The 18,454-nt window shown below is 51.3% G+C and overlaps 2 protein-coding genes across 10 annotated transcripts in view; one reads left to right on the top strand and one right to left on the bottom strand.

Moving 5' to 3' along the window:
• The window catches only part of DIDO1 (death inducer-obliterator 1), a 49,708-nt gene extending 40,163 nt beyond the window's left edge, over positions 1–9,545 (bottom strand). For 3 of the 9 annotated variants that reach the window (XM_055544496.1, XM_055544500.1, XM_055544503.1), the window contains exon 1: positions 9,356–9,545. The gene's annotated coding sequence lies outside the window, so the exon portion shown is untranslated. Of the gene's footprint in view, positions 1–1,513; positions 9,235–9,254 lie in introns of those variants that run through there. The other 6 variants (XM_055544495.1, XM_055544498.1, XM_055544497.1 and 3 more) reach the window with 4 other exon arrangements.
• A 36-nt stretch (positions 9,546–9,581) lies between these two features.
• On the top strand, positions 9,582–17,534 carry GID8 (GID complex subunit 8 homolog). The gene is made up of 5 exons (XM_055544505.1): positions 9,582–9,718; positions 12,318–12,447; positions 13,309–13,505; positions 14,143–14,340; positions 15,020–17,534. Exons 2-5 carry the CDS (start codon positions 12,330–12,332, stop codon positions 15,191–15,193), a joined length of 687 nt encoding a protein of 228 aa, XP_055400480.1. The 5' UTR covers positions 9,582–9,718; positions 12,318–12,329; the 3' UTR covers positions 15,194–17,534.
• Positions 17,535–18,454: the final 920 nt, after the last annotated feature.

The following is an 18,454-nucleotide window of genomic DNA, read 5'->3' as shown; positions in this document are numbered from 1 at the left end:
CCTAAAGGTCACAGATCTTATTTCCTTAAAGTCTCCAGTTAAAGCACCTTCCTTGGAAGCACGTTGAAACCAGAACTACATAGCTCTGAGGAAATTGAAGAACATTTGTCTGGGGTTGGCCCAAAGGCCCAGTTAGAACCCAGGTATTCCATCCTGGGCAAGCTCCTTACAGGTGCTTCAGCTTCTGGGAGGTTAGAACAGGTACAGAGCATCATAGTCACTGAAACGAATGAGCACACATACACTGCTCAGAACAGGGTCAGCCTGGGTGGACTGCCCACTGTGAACTGTTGCCAAATGGAGGCTCAGCCTCCCCCATACCAACCAACACTACAATGAGGTATGTGAACACATAAACACACTAAAAAGATCTTAACATCTGCCTTTCCTTCCTGCAAAATCCCCAAGATCATGAGGCTCAAATCTCATTCCATCAAGTATACAAATTACACGGATGTTACTTAAGGCCAACACACGAATTAAACAGTATCTTCAATTTCATTCACATGCTGTTGTTTTAAGGTCCCATCCCTAAGCTCATTAATTGGAGTGCTGGATTCAGAGCAGAAAACCTGCCCTGACCTCCAGGGTCTCCCAAGAAATAACAGAGAGAAAGCAAACGAGGGCGTGGGATCAGGACCCAGAGGCCTAAGCCAGAAAGGGGATGGCGGGGCACATCTCCCGGGAAGCTGAAAGTTACCCCTTTCTACTGTGAGGTCGACCAGAGCATAAAATACAACATAAATTTGAATCTTACATCAAATCGACAAGCGACGCAATAAAAGCTAAAAATCTGCATTTTACGGCTAGGCACATACTCTTTCAAAAAATGAAACCAATTTTCTTAAAGTCTTTTTCGTTGTTCTCTGCTTCCCACAGCATCAAATACCACATAACTATCCTAATGTTATCCTTTACAAGAGTAGTCGACTAGCAACAAGAGAAACAAAAGCGACAAAAACCACACTTCAGGGTGAAAAAAAAAAAGACCGACAGGGAAACTTCACCTCCTTTAAGATGTCTAGAGAAACAACTCTGGTTAAAAAAAAAAAAGGGTGGTGGGGAGGGGGGAATTCAACCCTGTTACACAATTAAGGCAGAATCATTTCCATGTACCAGCAGCTAGACCAGGAACTTCTAGGAAAAAAGCATCGCCCCGCTCTAGGGTCACCCCGCTGCGGGTCACCGGGCGGCGTCCTGCTGGCGCACTTCAATTCGTTTCGACCACGATCCGGCCCCTCGAACACGCCCGCAGCGAGCGGACCGCGCCCGGCCCCTCGGAGTGGACCCTGCCCAGCGGACGGGCGCCCTCCGCCCCCCTCCAGCCCACTGTCCGCGCGGCCCTCCCTTCCCCCTCCCCGAGGCCGCCGCCATCTTCTCCGCTCGGCGGAGCGCGGCCGGGCGCGGGCCCGGCGGCGCCAGGCTGGCTGGCCTCAGGGCCCGCCATCCCCGCCCGGCCCACGCGGTCCCGCGGGCGGCCGCCCCTACGCCCAGCGCCCCGGCCGCCACTCACCGTGGGCCGCAAGCTTCCAGGGTTTCGCAGCCATTTCCTCCGAGCGCCGCAGAGTGGGCGGGCGGGGTTGGCGCCGGCCACCGAGACGCGTGAGGTAGAGGGGCCGCCCGCGCTCTCAGTGGAGATAAGACGCTGGCCACCGAGACGCCAGGGGTAGACGGGCCGGCCGCACCCCGAGCAGCGCCCCGGCGCGGCGGGCGGAAGGAGGAGCCCGGCCCAGGCCCAGCCCCTGCTCTGCGCCGCATAGTGGCCGAGTCCAAGGGCCAAGGCTGGCAGTGTAGGCGGCGCGGCTCCCGTCGGCCACCCTGGGCCCAGTTTGTGGCAGAAAAGGCGGGCACCCGGACGCAGAAGCAAAGCGCCGCGCTCCTTTCCCGCCGGACTGCGTTCCCAGCTTCTCTGGACTCGAGCCTGCTCCCTACCGAGCCAAGCAGCTCAGCGCCGGGGCAGTTCCAGTCTCAGCGCACACAACCGGGCACACCTGCCTACGGGGGCTGCAAGGAAAGGGATCTGACAAATGATAACCCTCCACCTGGATTTTCTTCACTCAGTGCTGACTAGTATCAATTAACACCCCAATACCTGTGCGTGCTTAGTCGCGTTGGACTCTTTGCAACCGCATAGACTGCAGCCCGCTAGGCTCTTCTGTTCATGGGGATTCTCTAATCAAGAATACTGGAGTCAGTTGCCATGCTCTCCTCCAGGGGCTCTTCCCAACCCAGGGATCAAACCCAGGTCTCCAACATTGCAGGCGGATTCTTTACCGTCTGAGCCACAAAGGAAGCTCCCCCGCACCTGCCCCTCCCCAAATACTCAACAAGCAGACCTCAGAGGGGAAACACCTGCTACCTTGGGACGCTGGCCCCAGGACAGTAACTCGTTGGCTGAAGGCCTTTGTCTCCATCACTGCCTCTACAGGTCCCTTATTCCACATTCCTTAAAAGCAGGAACCTCTCGGCAAAAAGTGCCCTGTGTGTAGTAAAGCTGTGCGCGCCCAAGACCCTACAGAGGGCTGCCAGGTGCTCCTGTAGGGGAGCACTAGGGGCCTGGGAGCAGGTGTGCTTCTAAATAAACATCTGGAAAGACCACACAGCTTGCCAAGGCTCTCAGAGAATGCCCCTTTTCTTCAAAGAATTCCAACACAATTTGTTTCTGTTGGGTGATTCCATTAGGACCAACCACTTCCATGGAATCTTGCACAGACTAACTTCATACTCCAACATCTTGACCGTCTTCAGGTTTGTCCCAGACGAGTGTAGTGAAAAGTTCAGAAACATGACAGATTAAGTGGAAACTGGCTTGAACCAGGAGTATGATCTTGGGCAAGCCGTCTGTTGAATGGGACTCATGCTGGGGTGCAGGCGAAGCTCCCTGCAAAAGGCTCCCTAAATGGGAGCTGGAATGGTGAAACCCCACCCAACCTCTCTGGCTGAAAATCTTTACATGAAGCAAACCCAGCAGCAATGTCTTTCTAGGTGGGATTTTTTCCCCCCCCAATCTGTGTTGTCTTTTCACTTTTTTTAAAAAATTAATTATTTTAATTGGAGGCTGATTACAATATTGTAGTGGTTTTTGCCATACACTGACATGAATCAGCCATGGGTGTACATGTGTTCCCCATCCTGAACTCCCCTCCCACCTCCCTCTCCATCCCATCCCTCAGGGTCATCCCAGTGCACCAGCCCTGAGCACCCTGTCTCATGCATCGAATCTGGACTGGCGATCTATTTAACATATGATTATATACATGTTTCAATGCTAATCTCTCAAATCATCCCACCCTCGCCTTCTCCCAGAGTCCAAAAGTCTGTTCTTTACATCTGTGTCTCTTTTTAACTTGTGTGTGGCTTCAGGAGGGCACTGGGTCCTGTGAATGACATGGAAGATGGGGCTGCCGATGGAACAGGAGGAAGCTCTGGGCAGAAAGCTCAGGGGACAGAAAGAAGAGCCCAACAGGAAGCCCACCTGTGCCACTACAGTACTTGGGTTGGGGATGGCAGCTCAAGTGGGCACTCCGGCAGCAAAGGAAAGGAAACTGCACCTCCCCACCTACCCCTATAACTGGCCTCCCTTTCTAACCTCCCAGTGGGAGCTGGCCGTGACCATGGGCTACAAGGTTCAGAGGCATCTGCCACCTGTGGGAGGAGTCAGGCCCTTGTCCTTCTACAACCTCTTCAGGTAATTCCGTTCACCTACTGTCACTCCTCATAGGAGCTGCTCTTCCCTGGTGCAAAAGGCATTTCTAGAACTGCAGTTTGGGTACTTTTCGTTGACATCTACTAGCTAAGAATGGGCTTCCCTGGTGACTCAGATGGTAAGGAATCTGCCTGACATGCAGGAGGTCTGGGAGAATCCCATGGACAGAGGAGCCTGGCAGGCTACAGTCCATGGGGCAGCACAGAACAACCAACACTTTCACTTTCATTGCACTTTCAGCTAAGGAATACCTTCTCCTAACAAACTTACTTTAATAGCTAAACACAGAGGAACAAACAGGTTTAAAAGGAGTCTCCAATTGACTCAAATACCCCAAATACACAAATAAAAATCCTGAAGTTCAGGGAACTGACAACAGCAGTGGTTCAGAGGTTAGGAAGCTAAGCAAGCTTCCAGGCCTCAAGGGGTTTCAGTCTTTGAGGAAAAGTATGGGAAAAATACGACTGATGCATCCTCAACATGTGTGGACACTAGGTCCTGCCACAAACACCCACGAACAATTCTGAGGAAATTTATGAAGGCGGAAAAGCACAACTGGAAAAGTCAGCAATCCTTTTTAGAAGACCGCTTCCTGGTGTTCGGCCTTCTCTCACCCCCGAGTTAAAGCCCACTGGAAAGCAGGGTCCTGAGCAAAGCACCCCCTCTCCTGGTGGTCAAGTGTAACCCTGACAGACAAGGTAAAGTTTGTCAAGACCCTCTCCAAGGACAATTTAAAACTAGGTGAGGCAGCAGCCAAGTCGCTTTATTGTTACTCTTGTTCAGAATTCAAGGATGAACAGGCTAGCACCCACCCTGCAGGCAGGCCAAGAAGGGGTCAGGAAGTCGGGGTCAATGGTGGGCAAGGTCCACCAGTGAATCTGGACCAAACTCAGACCCAGGTCTGGGCTGGAGGGGAGATGTCGGGGAGAAGAGAGGAAACCAAGGGCCAAAGTCACGGTGGGACCCCCTTAGCTCCTCCTCCCTGGCCTTGGTCACCACTGGGTGTCTTTGAATAGCTAACGCATGTGCCCTCTAACCCCAGGGGCCATGGGCTGCAAGGCTCAGACTTCAGAACGACGCTGCTTACTCCTACCTTTCAGGATGGCTCCTGATACTAAGACTACTTTCCCCACAAATTTAGTGAAAAGTAAATAGCTAACTTAAGAAGAAATATTTTAATAAGTATGAGGCATAAGAACTGTATTTCCTTGCTGGCTAGTTTCATCTCAAGTCTCTAAAAGAACACACCAAATAAAAAAGCCAGAAAAATCAACTTCTTTCACAGAAAAGCAGTTTTGACAGAAAAGCAGTTTAAGAGTAAAGTGGACACAAGCACGTGGCGTGCTGCCTCCACCACACTGTGCCTAGATTCTGCATTTCCTCACTAGCTCGTCCATCACACCACAAGGGCAGGTGACAAAGGAGAAAGGCGAAACAGTCCCACAGATCTGAACCGAATTCCGAAGGCGGCTGGTGAGCAGGAACAGGAACCTCCCTCCACAGGGTGGGAGGGGATGGTCAACTGAGACAAGGAAGGTCCCAGACCAGGGCCACAGCTGCTAGTCCTCAGACGCAAGTATGCATCGACAAATAACTGTTGTTTTTTAGTCGCTAAGTCGCGTCTGACACGACCCCATAGACTGTTGCAACCCCATAGACTGTAGACCGCCAGGCTCCTCTGTCCATGCGATTTTCCAGGCAAGAATTACTGGACCTGGTTGCCATTTCCTTCTCCAGGGGATCTTCCTGACCAGGGATTGAATTGGTCTTCTGCACTGCAGATAGATTCTTTACCTTTGAGCCACCAGGGAAGCGTTAAGTAACTGTACTGACTACATTTTAAGAGATTATTTTTTCCAAAATTAAAATACTTGAAAAGTGAAAGATTCACGAAAGTCAGGTCTAACAGTGGCTTTTTGGATTTGTCCAAAAGAGGAAAAAAAAAACAACCATGTAATTTCCTGTGCTTGCCTGGATCACAGAAACAAAATGAAGTGAAAAAAGTGTATTTGAAGGAAATCTCAACAAGAATAATACAAGTCGAGCTATTAGAAAATTGCAAAAGGATACCCAACAGGTTTTATTCTGAAATTTCAACAAATCAATATAGGAGACCAAGAATGTTGCCTTTTACAACTATACAGAAAAACGAAAAATCTTGGAATTCTGTCAGCATACAAAAGTTCCTCTCATTCCAATGGAAAGTAAAAGCATTTAAAGAGTAAACATAAGAGGCTTTTAAAGTCAAAAAAAGAAAAAACAAAATTTGGCAAGTGTTTTTAAAAAGGAACACATGGTTATCAATTGAAACAATGGCTCATCTTTATTCAGTGTTCTATCTCCCATATCAGACATCTGATCAGAACTGGGCTAACTCAAAAACAAAACAACCAAAACCAAACAAAAACAAGAAACCCCTTAAAGCATATACAGATAAATTTTCAATAGCTGTGCACATATATGTTATTAGGCGTTTATATACACAGGTGCACGTGTCTGTATCTATAACCAATGTACTTATCAAAGCCCTCACCAGGCAAGAGGGAAGGGAATGGAGAGTTTCAGCAGAGACGGTCTGCAGCCCACTGCCTGGACAGGGTAGGTAAACTGCCACTTGAGCTTGCTGCCCGTGCCCCGCTGTCCAGCCCAGGCCATGTGTTTTAGGTTAGCACCATGCTGGACAGTTTATGTTACGTCCTCTGCAGGAATTAAAAACTCCAGAAAAATATTACTCTACCCATCCAAAGAAATGTATGACATAACCAGTGCTTGCTGGTTTAGTGGTATAATCCAGAAAGGGAAATACAGTCCAGCAGGGAGGGGGAGGGCGACCATCTCAGACCCCATGACACATGCTTCACAGGGTCTTCATTCAGCTAATTCATCTGGATACATGCAGCAGAACTAAAGCGTAAAAACAGTCTTCCTTACTCCTTTCAACAGCTTCAGGATGAATCTGAGAAGACCCTGAGTAAAGTCAAGGCTATGGCACTTGACCTTTGAGTGAACTCCGGGAGTTGGTGATGGACAGGGAGGTCTGGCGTGCTGCGATTCACGGGGTAGCAAAGAGTCGGACACGACTGAGCCACTGAACTGAACTGAACTGAGTGGTAAGGACATCTAGCCATTATTGGTTAGACAGCATCACCAACTCAAAGGACAGGAATTTGAGAAAACTTTGGGAGATGGTGGAGAACAGAGGAGCCCGGTGTGCTGCAGTCCATGAGGTCAACAAGTGTAGGACATGATTTAGCAACTCAACGACAACAAGAACCAGTAACAATTCTGAGCAGCAATGTCCAATCAGCTTATGCCTTACCCTGAGGAAACAGGTCTGATTTGCCAAATTCCCTGGAAAGCAGGGCTCCAGCATTCAGGCGTTTGACTTCATGCTTTGAGGGTTTGACAGTAAGACAGAAACACCCTCCAAAACACTGCGGTTCTGTAAAATGTGCCTGACACCTGGTTGCTGAATAGTCCAGGATTTGATTAAAGGAGGCACTGTGTATTTTATTATCAAAACACATTTCATTTTAAAATAATTCTTGCATGCTCCTTTAAAACTAATAAACCTTAACAACTCTCTTTAAAAACTGCTCAATTTCCCTGGTGGTTGAGAGGCTAAGAATCTGTCTGCCAATGCAGGGGACACCAGTTTGATCCCTGATCTGGGAAGACCCCGCATGTCTCAGGGCAACTAAGCCTGTGCACTACAGAGCCCGCACTCTGCAAGAAGAGAAGCCACTGAAATGAAAACCCTGCACACCTCAACTAGGGAAAACCTTCACGAAGCCAGGAATTAATCTTTTTTTTTTTTAAATAAAGGACTGCTGATCTGGGTGATTCAGTGCCATTCTCAACTTCTTCCTCTGCTCTCACTCCGCCCGGACCGCTGTTTCCCGTCCTTTGTCCATATCTACTGAGACAGCTTTTAGCGAAGGTCTTCACCCTCACTCACTCATCTGTTACTCCACGTTCTCAACAAGTATCTATGGAACCCCTGCCACGTACTAAAAGTTTCAGCTCTTGTGAGGGTCACATGTTGGTGGAGAACTGTGACACTATCAGGCATCAGTGACATAGAACGGTGTGCTGAAGACAACGAAGGGATCGTTTAGGGACCAGGGGAACACAAAGCAGTGGACAACACCCTACTTGTTGGGATGGTGTTCCCACTCCTAGGCACTGGCCTAGGAGTGCTGCACACAGACCCATCTCCTGAGAGCCCAGAGGAAGGGCAGGGTGCTGAGGCTGGCTTTCAGCTATGCTCACTCTGCACAGACAACTGGGGAGTCGCTGATGGATGTGAAGAGGGGGCCAGGGACAAGAGAGATGACCCTAGCTGCTGTATGGGTTTCAATAGGAAGCCAGTATCTGGACAGAATTAAAGCACAGCAAGACCACTTCTGGGGGTGAGGGGCCATTAACCCATGACCCGCAGAGAAGGCGCAGCTGAACCTTCTTTAGGCTGGAACACCCTAGCTCTTTAGGGCACCGGATTTGTTGTGCACCCTTGAAAAGAATTTTAAAAATCTGCACCCCTCGCCCACTGTAAAGCCGGTGTGTAAAGTTGTTCAGAGGATTAAGTGCTTGAAAAGGATGTAATTGCAGAACACTGTATTTGCATTTTAAATAGATTAGGGCCAAAGCTTTGGACTTGCAGATTTAGCTCAGTTCACTGGCGAGAAATATCCACCATTAGTCGTCAGAAATATCCACCATTAGTCTTCTTTGTCTAATCTGTTTACCAAATTGCACTTACTTTCTGCAACAAGTCCCACTGCATTTCCACGCAATCACACGAAACCATCTAACTCTGACTTTTAACAGGAAGACACTGGAGTTCATTGGATTCTAAAATCTTTTAACTTGACTCTCCAGCAACTGGAAAACGGGAACGACAGAGGATAAGATGGTTGGATGGCATCACCGACTCGACGGACAGGAGTTTGGGCAAGCTCCGGGAGCTGGTGATGGACAGGGAAGCCTGGCATGCTGCAGTCCACAGGGTCGCAAAGAGTCGGCTACGACTGAGCGACAGAACTGAACTGACCTGGAAAACGAGACCTTGCTCTGACGTAATCTGTACTCTTTTCCCGTGGACGCACAGTAATAACCGAATAAAAGCGTGAATGTCTTCCTGCGCCTCCGCGACCCCAGCCGCAGGGCAGGAAGACCCTCCTGCTCCTTGAGCAGCGGCCGCAGTACCTCGAAGCCCCAGCTGCACAGGCTTGCGGTCCCCGCCCAACCTGAGCGCGGATTCTGAACCACGGGCGGGAAAGACCGCCGGGCCCGTGGGAGGTTCCCTGAGGGCAGGTCTGGCCCTGTAGACTTGTTCTGGAGCGAGCTGGTGTGCGCTCCCCGCCGCGGTCGCGTGCCCCGGAGCCCACCCCAACCGTCGGAACCGAGAGCTCCCGCCGTCCGCGCTCGGGCGGCTCCTCCCGGGCCTGCGCGAAGGCAGGCACCGGGTCGGGAAGGTCCCCTCCTCGGGGCTGCGCGGAGCACCGGCGCCTGTACCCCCTCCCCGCCCCCATGCCCTCGGGCTTACACAAACGACGGGAAGGACACTGGGACCTTCGCCTCAGTCTAGATGTCGCCGTCTCGGCGCGAAGTTACCCTACAACGACGCCTGCACGGCGGCCATCTTACCCAGAGGCAGCCGATGCCTTTTGACTCTCGCGCCAATCCGTAGAGCGAAGGAGCCGTGAAGGGAGTTCTGCGCAAGGACGGAAGCTGGAGTCCCGCGTTTCCGGGCGGCCGCCGCACCCCGCCCCCTCCTGAAGGCACTTGATTGGCTGCCGACTCGCGATCTCGCGATCTCGCGGGAAGTGGCTAAGGGGGCGGCCGCCGGTGTGTCTGCCCTCCCGTTCCCCGCCCCCGCCTCCGCCTCCGCCGCGACGCCCGCCTCCGCCTCCCAGACCCCGGCGCCGCCACCTCCCCCTCCCCCCCGGCCCCGCCCGGCCCTTCGAGCGGCCGCGGAGACCGCGCAGCGCGGCAGGCGGGATCCGCACGGTAAGATGGCCGCGGCGAGCCCAGGCGGCCGGGCCTAGCGTCCCCGCCGGAGTGCGGCGGCCGGGAGGCGGAGGGCCGGACTCTGGGGTCGTGGCCAGGGAGGGATCGAGGCGGGCCGGTGAGGAGGCTGACCGGGCTGCGAGGTTGCGCTGGCCGGCCGACTGTGCAGGGGGCCTGCCGGTTTCGGACGTCCGAGCAGGTGTCCTCGGGCCGCGTTCTCGGGGGGAGGCGGCTCCCTCAAGAGTTTCCAGGTCCAACTGTCTCCTCTTCCTAAGGCGGCGGAGTCCGGGCGTGGACTCGGTGTTTGTTGTTGATGGAGCGTGTTTTGAGGGGCGGCGACGCCTGCTGGGAGGTGATAGTTCTCCACAAGTCGCACAGGTCTGCGGCGGGAACTGTTTGCACCAGGACCGCATTCGAGCAGACACTGAGCTGCCGAGACAGGACTTTGCTGGTGGGGCGAAGGGTTCCTCGCCGTCCGTACTGTTTGTGGGGTGTGTAAGTGCTCAGTTTTTCCTGCACAAAACAGAATGGGTCGGTTCTTCAAAGTTGTTAACTTTCCAGTACTGCTCTGTCGCCCATGAGTGAGAGTTTTCGCTAGTGGCCGCAGCTTAGAGAAATGACCTTGTGTGAGGGACGGCCCCTTGGTTTTGTCTCAGTCAAGTTCTCTAAGGCGGATCAGAGTTGGGCATGGCATCCCCCAGCGACCAGGGACTTCATCTTGCTCCCCTCTGCTTCCCCACAGACACTGTCTCCCTGGGCGATCTCTGGTGAACTCTTGGCTTTCAGTCATTTTGTGGTGGACATTGCCCTAATTAATGTTTCCATCGCCCAACTGGGGACCTGTAATCCAGGTGCCTGCTTGACTTCTCCTACTGTGGGTCTGATAGTCACCCCAAACTCGCCCGACTCCTCAAACCTGTTCTTCTCCCAGTCTTTCCTTATTTGGGACTCCATTCTCCAAGGTCTCAAGCTTGAAACCCCTCCATGGTCCATGAATCTTCTTTTATACTTTCCCCCTGGGTCCAGCAACAAGGCCCATTGGCTCAGTCCACGAAGTCTTGTGGGCTGTGCTCTTGGTTCTTCCACTGCTGTCCTCTTGCTTGGGTGGCTCCTCACTGGTCTTCCTGCTCAGCTCTCACCACCCCACAGTCATCCCATGTCCACTGGGAAACCAGAGCCATCTTTTAAATTGCTTTTATTTATTGAGGTAATTGAGCATGTGCTTTGCTTTATATAAAGTAATATCCACAATACCTATGTCAGTAACAAAGGATAAAAGGGAAGTGGACAGTGGATGGGCTCACCACCCATCCTGACACCCCTGCTGGGGCTCCCAGGGCCCCCTTCCCATAGTAACCACCTCCTGAGTTTCAGGGTTCACGCTCTTACTCGAAAAAATAACATGGTTTTTGCTATGAATGTATTTACTACTAAGTAAAAATTGTATAACTTGTCTTGTTTTTGTTCTTTAAAAAACTGCTGCCCTTGGGTCTCTGCTGCAACCTGCTCTCTTCATGCAGCTGGTTTCTAAGTCCCCTGTGTGGGCCTGGTCATGTAGTTTAACTGCTTTGGTAAATTCTGTTCCATTGATACAGTCAGTGGCCCTAAAATCCACAAAACTTTGAAAACCAAAAGTTTTTGATCTTATTTTTAATTGATTTCTTGGCAGAACCCAACCCTGCAAAAGCTTTTAGTAACTTCTGTTCCACTCGGTGTGATCCTCATGGGTTTCACTTAAGCAGTCATGTCCAATCATGGGGTGCTGCCGCAGACCCCTGGGAGGATGTCTTGTGATACATATACCAAATAGTCTTTGTACAACCTGAACAATTCTGAAGTCAGAAACTGGTCTGCCCCAGGGCTTTGGTCCTTTGGGACTGCAGTCCTATGAACCATCGTTTGCTTGTCCCTGCTGCTGTTGACTAACTCCTGGGTGGGCAGTCTCCATAGTGTTGCCATCGTGAACAGTGACTCTGAGCACAGGCTTGTCTGTGTCTGGGACACAGGAGGCTGTTTTTCGGGGTCCCAGCTAGCAGAAGAGCCATCGGCGAGGAGCGGAGCACACATGCACAGTGTGTGCTGAGTGTGTTGCTGTGCAGTCCGTTCTGACCACAGGGTAAAGGGGCTCAAGAGACCATGCACATGTCTGTGTGAGCACTTGGTGTTGTCAGGCTGCTTCATCTCTGTCAGCCTGGAGGGTGTGCGAGATGGCTTGTCTTGAGCACACACATCATAGCAGGTGAATCTTCAGCTTATACCTCTGTGTGCCACCCTGTGCTTAGAGGAGCATCCATCTATTAATAGACTCCTGCTGGGCCTGGAGGGCCTTCATCTGACCTGGACTGACCTCTTGACCTCCTGGTCCTCAGACTCCTGGCTCTTGCTCATGTTCATCCTGCCTTCTGAACCTCCCCAACCTTCTCTCTGGTCCCTGAGCCTGTGTTTGAGTCTCAGGCCCTCTTCATGTGCTGTTTTCCACATTTTAAGTATCTTCCCTCTCTCTACCCTTTGGTTCCTGGTCGCTGTGTTTATATCTGAAATGATCACAATTGTGAGAATTCTTCACCAATTCTTAAAATATTACTTTTTTTCCCTGTAGAAATAAATCAGAATGAGTTACACAGAAAAACCCGATGAAATCACAAAGGATGAGTGGATGGAAAAGCTCAATAACTTACATGTCCAACGAGCAGACATGAACCGTCTCATCATGAACTACTTGGTCACAGGTGAGGGCTGTGCTACAGGTGCTGCCTCTCGGGCACCATTCTCCCTTTCTGGGCTCACAAGCAAGGCTTTACCACTGGAGGGTCCTGAAAGTGAGGTTGCATTCAGGCATCATGGAAACACAGTGCTCTTGTAACCAACTTGGAACTACCATTTTAAAGAGATGTCCTCTTCTAGAGATGAAATCATGATTCCAGGTCTCTGAGATCTAAAGAAAAAACTATTTCTTAGCCTTTGACATTTTGCAGTTGATCTACATCATTAACAATGTGCAAAAGTAGATTTAAAGTCCAAGTAATTAATCTCTTCTGGCCAGTTTGGTAAATGATACTGGACTGTTTCAGAAGGTGTGTCCAAGTCAAAAGAAGAAAGGGGGAGGGGCCTATGGAAGGTAATGCAAGTGCTCTGTGATAACACCCCATCCTCCTGACCCTGTGGAGGAGAGGGTCGCTCTGCAGAGGTGAGAAAACCCACATGTCTCCAGAAAGTGAGTCTCCTTCCTGGAGTTCCAGTGACCTCGGCCCCCATCAGTCTCTGAGACTGAAGGAACTGTGTCCTCATTCACAGTGGGAGGGCGCTGTGCTGCCCCTGGAGCAGGTTGGCAGCTTCTCCACATAGGCCTGGACCCCAGTGCGGGGGCCTCAATGCCCATCCTCCCCTGACTGGAAGTTGAGGGGGTGGGGCAGGTGGAAGGAAAGGAAGTGTAGCTGGTAAGCCACAGAGGTGTTAATCCCACATCCCAAGAAAGTGCAGTTCTTACTAGAGGTTTTCATTCACAGAAGATGGGCTTTCTAGAGATAAAAAGCCCTGGTGTTGGTATCTTACTGATTTTCCAAGCAGTTGAAGGTAGTTTTCTTTTCCAGAGGGCTTTAAGGAGGCAGCGGAGAAGTTTCGAATGGAATCTGGGATTGAACCCAGCGTTGATCTAGAAACACTTGACGAGCGAATCAAAATCCGTGAGATGATACTGAAAGGCCAGATTCAGGAGGCCATAGCGCTCATCAACAGCCTCCACCCAGAGCTGCTGGATACAAACCGCTATCTCTACTTCCATCTGCAAGTGAGTTGCTTGTGGACCCTTGATGAATTAAGGTTCTTCATGTTAGCCATCCCCAACTTCCGGTCCACAGACCGATACCTCCTATCAGGTCAGAGGCAATATTACATTAGAAATAAAGGACACAATAGACATAACATGCTTGAGTGATCCCAGACCATCCCTGCCCTACCCCAGTCGGGAAAAATTGTCTTCCACAAAACAGGTCCTTGGTGGCAGAAAGCTTGGCAAGTGGACGTGTTAGTCACTCAGTTACGTCCAGCTCTTTGCGACCCTGTGGACTGTAGCCCGCCAAGCTCCTCTGTCCATGGAATTAACCAGGCAAGAATACTGGAGTGAGTAGCTGATCCCTTTTCCAAAAAGCCTGGGGACAGCTGATTGCTGTTATTGAGAGGTAATGAGGCTAATTTCATTAGAATCTTGCTGTTATTGACTAGGGAAGGGGTTTAAGTTAGCTGCTCTGCCATGTACCTCAGAAGCTGTTTCTTGCTCTGCAAATGCAAAGTCAGGAGCTTGGAGTACTCAAAAACTCTGTCCTCTGAGAGGCCCTTTTCATAAGAAGCAGGTGCAGCCCTGGGGTGGGGGGGGTGTCACTGGCTGGGCGCAAGTTGTTCACCCTGTCTGCCTGGCCCCCAACCAGCAACAACATCTGATCGAGCTGATCCGCCAGCGGGAGACGGAGGCAGCGCTGGAGTTTGCGCAGACCCAGCTGGCTGAGCAGGGTGAGGAAAGCCGCGAGTGTCTGACTGAGATGGAACGCACACTGGCCCTGCTGGCCTTTGACAACCCCGAGGACTCACCCTTCGGAGACCTGCTCAACATGATGCAGAGGCAGAAGGTGGGCTCCAGAGGGCTTCCGTCCACACCCTCTGTGGATATTCAGGGCAGGATTTCCAAAGAAACAGGGTAGTGTGTGTGGTGTGACCAGGACACTGCTGGGAGGGCCCCACACTTTACTTGTGACATACTAGGAGCCCAGGGTATTGAGACCCTTAAACGATAGTTAAGCCTCTTTGCCAGTTTTTTTTTTTTTTTTTTAATCTGAGCTGGCTTACTGTGTGGAGACTCTTAGGAACGGATGTTCCAAGTATCTTTTGATGAAAATCCCACACTTTGCTCTCTGCCACGGCCTCTGTGTTCCCACCAACAGGGCAGCTCCCCGACCGCAGTCCCCTTTCCCCACTGCCCTGACTGCCCTGAAAGGAGGGTGTCCTTGGGGTCCGCATCAGGTGTCCTCCTAGGGCTTGTTGGGTGGAACTGGTGTCTCCTCCCTGCCAGTTCCCTCATGCCCAGGCTGGATGTGAGATCTGCTGACCATACCGTGTGCCCCTCTGGGCAAGGACTGTGTTTTACATCCCCAGAGTGCCCGACGGTCACAGGCTTCATGTTTGTTTAAATAAGTAGCCAGCCTCTCGTGTAAAAATGGTTTTGAAGACGTATAAGATGCATCTTATAATGGCTCCTTTTCGCAGGTGCCCTGTGTGTGAGGTGGTTTTTATTGGCTATCCATTTTCTAGGTGTGGAGTGAAGTGAACCAAGCTGTCCTGGATTATGAGAATCGTGAGTCAACACCCAAGCTGGCAAAGTTGCTGAAACTACTCCTTTGGGCTCAGAATGAGCTGGACCAGAAGAAAGTAAAATACCCCAAAATGACAGACCTCAGCAAAGGCGTGATTGAGGAGCCCAAGTAGTCTGTGTGGGGCCCCGCCACATGGCCCCGGGCCCGCGGGCGCCACCTGGGACTGAAGATTTTTACGGCAGCAGAGAACTCTCTTCTCCCGTCTTTTACTGTTTGTGTGTTTTGTTTTGTTTTTGACCCAGCATCATTTTGAAAGGGAAAAGTAGCCCTTTTAAGCACTGGAAAACTCCCAGTGCAAGATACCGTCTCTTCTGGAAGGCCGGCAAGGACTGCCCCATGGCCTGTGCTCAGCGTTCTGGGCACTTCAGCTCCTGAAGGCGCCTCATCTTAGGGCCGCTAGTCCACTCGAGGCCCCGCTCAGAGCACTGGCCAGCACTGATGACCGTCTTGCTCTGTCAGCATCCAGGAGGACAGCGTGTCCTCCTCCCCCCCATCTCAGCCGGCCTTCGTGTAGAAATGTTTTCTTTCCCTCTTTGGTTTTTGGTTTGTTTTTGTTTTTTCATAGGAAAGACTATATGAATTTGTAAATCCCAATTCAAAGACTTCTTTTGTGCGAGGGCACTAAGTTTGGTTGTCTTCCTGTTTGGTCTGGGTCATGTGGCTTTGGGGGAGATGGGTGTGTGCGTGTGTGTATGCGGGGCGGGCTGTGTGTTTTTTAATTTTTTAAATATATATTTTGGTGCTGTAAGTGGTGAGAGACTCTTTCCTAGTGGATCAATGAACCATCTCTCCTGGGCACTTTTGTTGAAAATAAAGGTTTCTCCTTAATTTCAAGAATGACCACAGTGGTCTCTCAGAAGTATTCATCATCTCGAGCACAACTTTTGCTTTTGGAGTGGCTTCCCTGGGGTGACCATAGTGACACTGTCTGGTACCTACAGCCAGAAAGGGGCAGCTCCCGGTGACACGTGACAGTGCCAGGCATGCACTGTGGTACAGTGGGCTCTGTGACCCACACTTCTGCCTCTCACTCTGTCAGCCAGTCTGGCAGACATCCAGCTCCTATTCCCTCATGTCTGTCCCCTGCCCGGTGCCCACTGCCGTCACTGAGTCCTGAGTGCAGGCTCGAGTGTTGGGGTTTGGGGCAGGTGGCCCAGGGTGCCAGTGCAGAGCTGCCGGCCCTCAGTGAGGCTGGTGGAGGTGGAGGGGCCCTGGCGTGCAGAGCTCCCCAGGGCTGGTGACCCCCATACATCCTCTGGTGGGAGCACCTGCATGGCTGGGATTCAGTTCTCACCTGATCCCTCCCACAGGGTGGGTTGCGCTGGCACCTGGGCTCTGCAGAGATGCACGCCATCAGCAGCCAAATTTGGAGAGTCTGTTGGCCTTGGTGCTCGACTGGGTAGGTCTTTGGGAAGGTCAGGTCTTCTCCGGCTGCGGGGCGTCTTGGTCACATCCCCACACACTCAGTGTTTGTCCTGCAGGGTCTGTGGCTTCAGCTCCTCTCCCCACTCACTTCCGGCTGCACTTGGAGGCTGCAGGTCATTGGTTTTCAGTGGGTACAGCTTCAGGCAGAGTTTTCCCTCCCCAGTCACAGAGCAAAGGCAAAAGCACTGAGGTCTTTGTAGATCATCAGGAGACCATCAGGCCCTGGACTGGCCCTTACCCCTGGAAGTGATGAGCTTCAGCTCTGTCTCAGTCATCAACTCAGATGTGACCTTTCTGTATGATCATTTCCTCTTAATATTTGGGAATAAAAGTAGGGAGAAAGGGGCCTTTAATCTTCAGGTGATAGTTAAATACAGCAGAAGCTGAAGAAAAATATTAGGGAAGTAGAGGTAAAATTACATTTTTCGAAAAGCATGAAGTAATTCAGCATATTCCTATCCTTTACTATTAGTGTATATAAGATAATTTATGTGCATCATTAACATACAATCAATCTGACATTTTTCAAAACAGTGGGTTTGAGATGTATATTACTGGGTAAGAACCATCCATGAACCATGGGGACCTGTGGAGGGCCTGTCACGTGTAGGAAGTGCTGTGGGATGCTTCAGAGCAGTGCTGCTGGCTTGTTCATCATTTAGTCGGTGAGGGGCTTGACCAGCGAGTGCAAAGACCCATGTGAGCTGGGTACCAGTGAGAGGTGGAGAACTCAGATGGTGCTGTTGGGTTCTTTCCCTGTGTATAAAGAGTGTGGTTCCTTTCCCACAGGCTGGAAATCTTTAAAGGGACGGCTTTGCAGACTTTTCTGTTTCCTCCTCTTGCAGTCTTATTTTTTTCAGCAAGCATTTCAAGGTAATGAACATTAAGTATATCGATTTTTCTACTTCATCTCATTTGGATCTTGCTGTCATGTTGGTTAAAATGTGATGTTTTACCAGGGTAGTTTATGTCTTCTTTTTTACACTTTCTGGTGGAAAGTGCCTTGAAATAAATAAAACGTGACAATATTTTGGTGCTCTGTGTTCCTGATACTGTGAAGTCACATGAGGAATGACCCCTAGTTTGGATTCTTCCGAAGCATAGAGATTATTGCAAGGCACATGAGAAATACTGTATTTTGTTATTTCAATCAAGGTTTCCAGCTTCTAGAAAAGGCAGCTGTTGGTTGGGATGGGTCCTGTCATGGACTGAAATGCCAGGGGTGAGCCTGGTGGCTGCAAGGCTAGCTCTGCCGTCCAGCCAGGATGCCCCCTGAAGACAGACATGCAGAGCAAGCACATGGTGGGCAGCTTTCCTAAAGCAGCGTGACGTCTGTGCTTTCCCCAAGTGCTGACTGGGCTGCACAGGGGCCAGAGGTGGCGAGGACCCCGGGGACACCCAGGCTGTGGTCCAGCAGGGCTGCACTTCACCAGAAGTTGTGCCAGGTGTAGCAGCCCATCTGTGCTGCGCAGTAAGGTTGGGTCTGGAGGCTGAGGAAGGTGAGGTCACGACATAGCAGTGAGGCCTTTGTGGTGTGTCTAGGCAGCAACTCTGGAAGTAAAACTCACGCAAGGTGCACAGGCCCCAAACAAGTAAGAGCCGAGGCCCCAACACCAGTGGGCGCGGCCGGAACAGCCGTCACCAGCATTGGGGGCCAGGGCTAGTCTCTACATGACCCACTGATCACTCTCCACCTTGAAACTCAGGAACAGTGGGTTGGCTGGATATGAGGTCCCTCACAGAGGTTACTGGAAGCTGGAGGCATGTCCAGCTGCTGCCAGCATGAGCGTGGCTTCCTCTCGGGTTGGGACACGTGGTCTAGTGGCCCTAGCTGACACCCAGATCTTCTGCCTCATGGAGGATGGCCCTGTCCAGCTCAGAGGCTCAGGAAGGGGTCAGATGCTCACCCCTGGCCCTCCATTGGTCTCTGTGCATTCCGAACAACCCT

The sequence above is a fragment of the Bubalus kerabau genome, chromosome 13 (genome assembly GCF_029407905.1).
Source record: "Bubalus kerabau isolate K-KA32 ecotype Philippines breed swamp buffalo chromosome 13, PCC_UOA_SB_1v2, whole genome shotgun sequence".
Classification (NCBI taxonomy): Eukaryota; Metazoa; Chordata; class Mammalia; order Artiodactyla; family Bovidae; genus Bubalus; species Bubalus kerabau.
This window is presented reverse-complemented; position numbering and strand designations above follow the sequence as displayed.